General features: G+C 41.6%; 2 protein-coding genes across 2 annotated transcripts; both read left to right on the plus strand.

The window, feature by feature from the left end:
* The first annotated feature begins 303 nt into the window (after positions 1-303).
* On the plus strand, positions 304-2,533 carry LOC117738773 (keratin, type I cytoskeletal 13-like). The gene is given in 10 exon segments (XM_034544919.1): positions 304-806; positions 1,039-1,121; positions 1,244-1,400; positions 1,516-1,677; positions 1,795-1,821; positions 1,824-1,889; positions 1,891-1,923; positions 2,042-2,259; positions 2,376-2,417; positions 2,419-2,533. Coding segments are annotated over 10 exon segments (1,266 nt in total). The 5' UTR covers positions 304-377; the 3' UTR covers positions 2,468-2,533.
* Positions 2,534-6,078: 3,545 nt separating this feature from the next.
* LOC117738705 (keratin, type I cytoskeletal 13-like) lies at positions 6,079-8,351 on the plus strand. The gene is given in 9 exon segments (XM_034544804.1): positions 6,079-6,223; positions 6,225-6,582; positions 6,815-6,897; positions 7,020-7,176; positions 7,293-7,419; positions 7,422-7,453; positions 7,571-7,696; positions 7,814-8,031; positions 8,148-8,351. Coding segments are annotated over 9 exon segments (1,263 nt in total). The 5' UTR covers positions 6,079-6,152; the 3' UTR covers positions 8,239-8,351.
* Positions 8,352-10,040: the final 1,689 nt, after the last annotated feature.

Below are 10,040 nucleotides of genomic sequence, written 5' to 3' on the forward strand. Positions count from 1 at the left end.
CACAGGGATGCCCTGTCTTCATGCACACTAATGTACTACATGGGGAAAAGGATGAATGGAAAAATGAAGCCATTGTATAAGGTTTGCAGAAAGTTGTGAGGTTTTAAAGAATTCAGTACATTTTGTAACAAAATGGGATTAAGTTTAATCCCTCTCTCTTCTTCTGATCAGCACACAAAATGAACCTGCAGGGTGTGTGTGATGGGTGGGACCGAGCAACCATTTTAGGTAATGCTCCTCCTGTCAGTCCTGCCCTGCCCTTCCCCTCCCACACCAGAGGAGCAGCCTTGTGCAAGATAAAAAGGGGAGAGAGGGCGAGCTGAGCATCTTAGTCCATCTCATTCTCTCCAAGGCAGATCTCCCGAGCAGTCTTCACCATGTCCAGCGCTTATTCCATGTCTCGATCTGTCAGATCCTCTGGTGGAGGCTATTTTGGAGGCCATGCACCACGGTCTTCTTATGCTTCGAGCATGCATGGTGGTGCAGGTGGATCAAAAATCTCTGTATCGTCTGGTAATTTTGTGTCCTCTAGTTTTGGCAGTGGAGGTGGTTATGGCATGGGAGGGGGAGCGAGTGGAGGCTTCAGCGGAGGTGGTGGCATGGACATCCATGTTGGGACCAATGGGAAGGCCACCATGCAGAACCTGAACGACCGCCTGTCCTCCTACCTGGACAAGGTGCGCAGCCTTGAGACGGCCAACGGTGAGCTGGAGTTCAAAATCCGCCAGTTCTTGGAGAGTAAGAGCTCCCCCACTTCTCGTGACTACTCTGCCTTCGAGGCCATCATTGCTGACCTGCACAGAAAGGTATGTCACATGACCTCTGATTCCTGAATGTGGTCCCAAAGCATGCCGCACTGTAATTTACCATGCAATGCAACTATTGGATGAATATGTTAACAATGAAGCATTGTATGATTTTGTAGAGACTGTTACTATGTAATATGAGGAGAGTATTATGTTTACAGAGTCTCACACAGACAGTTTGAAATAAGAATTGCATTTATCATGTCAACTGAAACCGTACTTCATCACACAGATCCAGGAAGCCACCCGTACCAATGGAAGCATCTATCTCTCCATTGACAATGCAAAACTGGCAGCAGACGACTTCAGAACCAAGTAAGTATCAGATATGAGACACAGAAAGTATCTAAAACATAATAAATTGGAAATCACCATGAACCAATACGTGGAAGATGTACACAGTGATTGCAAATGTCCGATATCTTGCTGCCTCACAGGTATGAGAATGAGCTAGCCATGCGTCAATCAGTAGAGGCAGATATCGCCGGTCTCAAGAGACTGTTGGATGAGCTGACACTGGCCAGATCAGACCTGGAGATGCAGATAGAAGGCCTCAGGGAGGAGCTGATCTTCCTCAAAAAAAACCACGAGGAGGTGGGTAGTGAATGGTTGACAGCAGTGGGTTTGCATTTAGTTTGCATGAATGTCTCGAATGTAGAAAAAACAAACTCAAACACCCTCCTTTTAACAATCTCCTCTTATTCAACAGGAATTGGCAGCCATGCGAAGCCAGATGAGTGGACAGATCAATGTGGAGGTGGACGCAAAACGACAGCCAGACCTGAGCGGCATTATTGCTGACATGCGTGGGCAATATGAGGCTGTGACCGCTAAGAACCAAAAAGAGCTGGAGCTCTGGTTCCAAACACAGGTAATAAACCAATACCCTGGTGGTGATATCTATTGTCTAAGTAACGTCTCATTGACTGGTACGTATGTAACATATGTGGTTATACATGACACTGATGTTCTCCAATGTCTACTGCAGTCAGAGACGCTGACAAAGGAGGTGGCCCGCCCCACACCGAAAGTCTCAACACATTCAAGTCAGAAATCTCTGAGCTCCGTCGCTCGCTGCAGGGCCCTGGAGATCGAGCTACAGTCTCAACTCAGCATGGTAATAGACAACGATCTGGAGCAAATCTTACATGCAATTTAATGCAACCACAGTAGTTTTCAGTTTATTCACGCCCCTCACTTTTACATGCCCCTTCTCTCCACCCTTTCTCCTCCAGAAAGCGGCTCTGGAAGGCACTTTAGCTGAGACAGAGGCACGGTATTCCATGCAGCTCCAGGGCCACCAGATGCAGGTGACGAGTCTGGAGGATCAGCTGACGCAGCTGCGTGGTGACATGGAACGACAGAGCCAAGAATACAAAATGCTGTTTGACATCAAGACACGGCTGGAAATGGAGATTACAGAATACAGGAGGCTGCTGGACGGAGAGAGTAGGTAATGGGTCTGGTATGAACTATTTTGTTCCTTCATTGTCAACTAACAACTAACTCTATAAATGGATGCAATATACTGATATTAAATGCAAGAACTGTAATTCTCCCCCTCCAAAGTACCAGCACTTCAAGGTCAACCTCCAGCAGGGTGGTAATCACTGGAGACAGTGAATGGCAAGGTGGTGTCCACCACTAGCAGTTCCACCTAAGCTGTCTCCTGTCACCTGACGACCACAAGCAACATTTCAATTATTACTCAAGTACTTCCTTCCTTCACATACCACATGTGAATGCAATAAAAAGCCGTTGTTTGCTGACTATAATTTGACTTATTTGTGTCTTATTTCTAAATAAAGTCTATAGTGGCATGGTTTTGAGATGAAGCAAAGGTCTTATGAAATTACATATTTCATCTTCGTCCTGAGAAGAGTTACTTAAAGTATTTAAAAAGGTTAGTATTATGACTGATATGTATGAAAAACTTGTTCAATAAAACCCCAATAGCTTGAGGCTGTAGCAGTGTCAGCCACATTATCTCCTGGATGTACAAAGATAGAGAAATTTGGGCTTGTGAACATGAAGTTGCTGATATCCATCCTGAGTTTTGGACTTTAGCCTCAGAAGCCACACAATGTACAATGTAATTTGGCAGATACTGTGGAATATTGGTGTTTACTTTTTAATTATATTGTAGCCATGTATCAGCATGTACATGTTTTCATGTAGTCTCTTTCATGTGCTGCATTTGAGTGCTGTTTTAAACATTTTAGTCCCCATCGGGTAACATGGTGTTAAAGAAAAGAGACGTGTATAAATGCACATTTCACAGCAGCAGTATTCAAGTTGCATCCAATTCTGCTTTCCTAAAATTAGCAAAGTGCCCTTTCAAAAGTCTGTTTTATTATTATTATTATTGTTATTATTATTATTATTATTATTATTATAGTAACAATTTATACTTGTTGGAGCCATGGAGCCATGGTGCAGATTTGTTGTTTTTCTTTTGTCTTTGAGGGAAACACAAGGTGAATTTACACATGCAATTCTGACATTAAACACAGGGTTAATGTCAGAAGGTTAAAACAATATAAAGGGAAAAGTGCACATAGGTAAGTGCCTGATGATGAGAATCAGGTGTGTGGGAGGAAGCAGACGTTTTTTGACCCTGTCAACGTGTCGTCTCATCGTTGTCTTGTCCTGTCCTGTGTTAGCTTGCTGGTCTGAGAGCGTGACGGGAATGCTCAGATTCATTAGTACAAGTAGGGGCATTTAAAAAAGACCAAACAAACGGCACTGTTCTCAGTCATTAGAGTAGGTGTGTGCGTTCCAGCTAAAGTGACTGTATGACTCAGAATAAATGTTAGAAAGTAATTTTTAAAAAGGAGAGGCTATCAACAGTGCTTTTCTCACTCTGCAGACGCTGTGCGACAAATTTCCTGGCAACGGAAGTATAAATCAGAAACGAGGGAGCATTTCAAACAGGCCCATGTATTTATTTTATTTATTATGTTTGAATATGTAATGTTTACTGTTGTGAACAATTTCATGGTGGAACAACTATAGATCCGACATGAAACTGCCTTACGACAAGGTCTGTGGATTATCTTGAGCAATCGGGTCATGATTTCTGGAAAAAAACATTATTGTGAGTTTCAAATGCATTTTTTGGGCTCTTTGAGCACCACAAGCCGAGTCCCATCTTGTCCCATTATATTATAGAGAAGGCAGGCATCTCTGCAGCTGATATCTCCAAAACAAGGCAACTCACACCAAAAACAATCTAGGTTGATTCAATACTATGACGGGTAAGATGAAATATATTTAGATTTTTGGGTGAACTGTTCATTTAATGATTGTCTTGATTACTTTTCTTCTTTTTTAAAATGTATTATACTTAGTATTTTATTTAGGTATTTGTACAATTTGACAAGAAATAATTCCTTTAAAGTAAAGAAGGATAAAAGACATTAAGCATGCATCTGGCCAAGTCTGGCCATAAGGAAATATTTAAATATAAAGTAAACGTTTAAGCAAATAAATAAGTACAAATAATAAGAAAAAAACAACAATCATATCAAACATGCAACACTTCAACACTGTTTATCAGTCAATCGTGCCAACCATAAATTCGGTCCAACAATCAGATATAAAAACATATATATTCAAAGAGTTCTCGTCACAGGGTTTCTTATACTTGGATCTAAAGATATATCTATAGAGGTACATCTTAGTTAAGAATAGTGCTTGTCTTTTTATGAGAAAACTGGTGAGGTTAGGGAGGGCGATTCACCTGCCAATGTCCTTATTCTGACATATATATGGTCCAATTTGTCCATCTTGCTGTGTATTGGGTCCTTTCTTAGTCTCAGAAGGAAGGTCATTCTTTCCTTCTCGTGGATTTCTTTAATGGTTTCAGTCCAGTTTTCTATTGAGGGTGGGTCGGTTTGTAACCATTTACGAGTGATGCTTTTTTTTGCTGCTACTGTTAATATTTTCAGACTGGTACCTGTCATTTCGTTATTCCTTCTGGTAGATCGCCGAAATAAAGAGATTTTGCATGTGAATGTAATCTGCTGACCCAGAATATGTTGCATTAATTGTCCAAGTGCTCTCCCAAAATGTTTGTATTTTGGGGCAGCTAAAGAAGATATGGTGGTGATTTGCTCTCTCCCTTCCACAATTTCTTGAGCATGTATGGTTTGATGTAGTTGAGTAGGTCTTCATTTTTGGGGAAAAAAAAGAAACAAACTAGGTTCTTCCAGCCGTATTCACGCCAGTTCATAGAACAAGAAGTAGAAAACGCTGGTTCATACATATTCTCCCATTGTTGAGTTGGGTGCTTCATCTTTGAGTTCTTTCTCCCATCTCTTCTTGATATATGTTGTGGTGGCTCCTCTGGCCTTTGTAATTCCCTGGTAAACTTTTGAAATGACTGATTTAGAGCTACTCATGTATGCCCGTACTGTCACTTGTATTATTTCGTTTTGTTCTATAGTTACCTCATGTTTCCGAATTTCGTTTAAAAAAGTAATGCCGTAACTGTAAATATCTGCACATGCCAAAGTACAATGCCAAGAAAAGGTCTTGTCTAAGGCCAGGTATCCACTTACATCACGGATGTCTATACAAACTATTGTTGAGCAAAACATACAAATAATGTATAAAGTTTAACATGTGAACACAACTGAAACTAATGACTAACTAAAGTAACCAATTCTTAAAATCATATGTTTATGCTTAATAACACCGATAGACAGAGGTGTGTGAGAAGTGGTGTGCTGGGACAGTCAAGTGAAAAACACGTATCATACTGATCCATTTGACATTGATTATAATGACAGTGCTTGTTGACTTGGTATCATAACAGTCTTGCTCAAGAATCATGGCACAAAGTAAAGTCACATTACCTGAAGTTGAGAAACTTCCAGATTTGACTGGACAACTAACCTGAGGTTGACAGTAACACGAGTGGCTGTTTTACAATACAGTATACTTTGTGGCAATACAAGATAAAGGTTCACAGGGATGCCCTGTCTTCATGCACACTAATGTACTACATGGGGAAAAGGATGAATGGAAAAATGAAGCCATTGTATAAGGTTTGCAGAAAGTTGTGAGGTTTTAAAGAATTCAGTACATTTTGTAACAAAATGGGATTAAGTTTAATCCCTCTCTCTTCTTCTGATCAGCACACAAATGAACCTGCAGGGTGTGTGTGATGGGTGGGACCGAGCAACCATTTTAGGTAATGCTCCTCCTGTCAGTCCTGCCCTGCCCTTCCCCTCCCACACCAGAGGAGCAGCCTTGTGCAAGATAAAAAGGGGAGAGAGGGCGAGCTGAGCATCTTAGTCCATCTCATTCTCTCCAAGGCAGATCTCCCGAGCAGTCTTCACCATGTCCAGCGCTTATTCCATGTCTCGATCTGTCAGATCCTCTGGTGGAGGCTATTTTGGAGGCCATGCACCCACGGTCTTCTTATGCTTCGAGCATGCATGGTGGTGCAGGTGGATCAAAAATCTCTGTATCGTCTGGTAATTTTGTGTCCTCTAGTTTTGGCAGTGGAGGTGGTTATGGCATGGGAGGGGGAGCGAGTGGAGGCTTCAGCGGAGGTGGTGGCATGGACATCCATGTTGGGACCAATGGGAAGGCCACCATGCAGAACCTGAACGACCGCCTGTCCTCCTACCTGGACAAGGTGCGCAGCCTTGAGACGGCCAACGGTGAGCTGGAGTTCAAAATCCGCCAGTTCTTGGAGAGTAAGAGCTCCCCCACTTCTCGTGACTACTCTGCCTTCGAGGCCATCATTGCTGACCTGCACAGAAAGGTATGTCACATGACCTCTGATTCCTGAATGTGGTCCCAAAGCATGCCGCACTGTAATTTACCATGCAATGCAACTATTGGATGAATATGTTAACAATGAAGCATTGTATGATTTTGTAGAGACTGTTACTATGTAATATGAGGAGAGTATTATGTTTACAGAGTCTCACACAGACAGTTTGAAATAAGAATTGCATTTATCATGTCAACTGAAACCGTACTTCATCACACAGATCCAGGAAGCCACCCGTACCAATGGAAGCATCTATCTCTCCATTGACAATGCAAAACTGGCAGCAGACGACTTCAGAACCAAGTAAGTATCAGATATGAGACACAGAAAGTATCTAAAACATAATAAATTGGAAATCACCATGAACCAATACGTGGAAGATGTACACAGTGATTGCAAATGTCCGATATCTTGCTGCCTCACAGGTATGAGAATGAGCTAGCCATGCGTCAATCAGTAGAGGCAGATATCGCCGGTCTCAAGAGACTGTTGGATGAGCTGACACTGGCCAGATCAGACCTGGAGATGCAGATAGAAGGCCTCAGGGAGGAGCTGATCTTCCTCAAAAAAAACCACGAGGAGGTGGGTAGTGAATGGTTGACAGCAGTGGGTTTGCATTTAGTTTGCATGAATGTCTCGAATGTAGAAAAAAACTAACTCAAACACCCTCCTTTTAACAATCTCCTCTTATTCAACAGGAATTGGCAGCCATGCGAAGCCAGATGAGTGGACAGATCAATGTGGAGGTGGACGCAAAACGACAGCCAGACCTGAGCGGCATTATTGCTGACATGCGTGGGCAATATGAGGCTGTGACCGCTAAGAACCAAAAGAGCTGGAGCTCTGGTTCCAAACACAGGTAATAAACCAATACCCTGGTGGTGATATCTATTGTCTAAGTAACGTCTCATTGACTGGTACGTATGTAACATATGTGGTTATACATGACACTGATGTTCTCCAATGTCTACTGCAGTCAGAGACGCTGACAAAGGAGGTGGCCGCCCACACCGAAAGTCTCAACACATTCAAGTCAGAAATCTCTGAGCTCCGTCGCTCGCTGCAGGGCCTGGAGATCGAGCTACAGTCTCAACTCAGCATGGTAATAGACAACGATCTGGAGCAAATCTTACATGCAATTTAATGCAACCACAGTAGTTTTCAGTTTATTCACGCCCTCACTTTTACATGCCCCTTCTCTCCACCCTTTCTCCTCCAGAAAGCGGCTCTGGAAGGCACTTTAGCTGAGACAGAGGCACGGTATTCCATGCAGCTCCAGGGCCACCAGATGCAGGTGACGAGTCTGGAGGATCAGCTGACGCAGCTGCGTGGTGACATGGAACGACAGAGCCAAGAATACAAAATGCTGTTTGACATCAAGACACGGCTGGAAATGGAGATTACAGAATACAGGAGGCTGCTGGACGGAGAGAGTAGGTAATGGGTCTGGTATGAACTATTTTGTTCCTTCATTGTCAACTAACAACTAACTCTATAAATGGATGCAATATACTGATATTAAATGCAAGAACTGTAATTCTCCCCCTCCAAAGTACCAGCACTTCAAGGTCAACCTCGAGAAGGGTGGTAATCACGGAGACAGTGAATGGCAAGGTGGTGTCCACCACTAGCAGTTCCACCTAAGCTGTCTCCTGTCACCTGACGACCACAAGCAACATTTCAATTATTACTCAAGTACTTCCTTCCTTCACATACACATGTGAATGCAATAAAAAGCCGTTGTTTGCTGACTATAATTTGACTTATTTGTGTCTTATTTCTAAATAAAGTCTATAGTGGCATGGTTTTGAGATGAAGCAAAGGTCTTATGAAATTACATATTTCATCTTCGTCCTGAGAAGAGTTACTTTAAGTATTTAAAAAGGTTAGTATTATGACTGATATGTATGAAAAACTTGTTCAATAAAACCCCAATAGCTTGAGGCTGTAGCAGTGTCAGCCACATTATCTCCTGGATGTACAAAGATAGATAAATTTGGGCTTGTGAACATGAAGTTGCTGATATCTATCCTGAGTTTTGGACTTTAGCCTCAGAAGCCACACAATGTACAATGTAATTTGGCAGATACTGTGGAATATTGGTGTTTACTTTTTAATTATATTGTAGCCATGTATCAGCATGTACATGTTTTCATGTAGTCTCTTTCATGTGCTGCATTTGAGTGCTGTTTTAAACATTTTAGTCCCCATCGGGTAACATGGTGTAAAGAAAAGAGACGTGTATAAATGCACATTTCACAGCAGCAGTATTCAAGTTGCATCCAATTCTGCTTTTCCTAAAATTAGCAAAGTGCCCTTTCAAAAGTCTGTTTTATTATTATTATTATTGTTATTATTATTATTATTATTATTATTATAGTAACAATTTATACTTGTTGGAGCCATGGAGCCATGGTGCAGATTTTTTGTTTTTCTTTTGTCTTTGAGGGAAACACAAGGTGAATTTACACATGCAATTCTGACATTAAACACAGGGTTTAATGTCAGAAGGTAAAACAATATAAAGGGAAAAGTGCACATAGGTAAGTGCCTGATGATGAGAATCAGGTGTGTGGGAGGAAGCAGACGTTTTTTTGACCCTGTCAACGTGTCGTCTCATCGTGTCTTGTCCTGTCCTGTGTTAGCTTGCTGGTCTGAGAGCGTGACGGGAATGCTCAGATTCATTAGTACAAGTAGGGGCATTTAAAAAAGACCAAACAAACGGCACTGTTCTCGGTCATTAGAGTAGGTGTGTGCGTTCCAGCTAAAGTGACTGTATGACTCAGAATAAATGTTAGAAAGTAATTTTAAAAAGGAGAGGCTATCAACAGTGCTTTTCTCACTCTGCAGACGCTGTGTCGACAAATTTCCTGGCAACGGAAGTATAAATCAGAAACGAGGGAGCATTTCAAACAGGCCCATGTATTTATTTTTATTTATTATGTTTGAATATGTAATGTTACTGTTGTGAACAATTTCATGGTGGAACAACTATAGATCCGACATGAAACTGCTTACGACAAGGTCTGTGGATTATCTTGAGCAATCGGGTCATGATTTCTGGAAAAAAACATTATTGTTGAGTTTCAAATGCATTTTTTGGGCTCTTTGAGCACCACAAGCCGAGTCCCATCTTGTCCCATTATATTATAGAGAAGGCAGGCATCTCTGCAGCTGATATCTCCAAAACAAGGCAACTCACACCAAAACAATCTAGGTTGATCAAGATTGGTAAGGACGGGATTCATAGGACGGGTAAGATGAAATATATTTAGATTTTTGGGTGAAATGTTCATTTAATGATTGTCTTGATTATTTTCTTCTTTTTTAAAATGTGTTATACTTAGTATTTTATTTAGGTATTTGTACAATTTGACAAGAAATAATTCCTTTAAAAGTAAAGAAGGATAAAAGACATTAAGCATGCATCTGGCCAAGTCTGGCCA

This window comes from Cyclopterus lumpus, chromosome 1, assembly GCF_009769545.1.
Source record: "Cyclopterus lumpus isolate fCycLum1 chromosome 1, fCycLum1.pri, whole genome shotgun sequence".
Taxonomy (NCBI): Eukaryota; Metazoa; Chordata; class Actinopteri; order Perciformes; family Cyclopteridae; genus Cyclopterus; species Cyclopterus lumpus.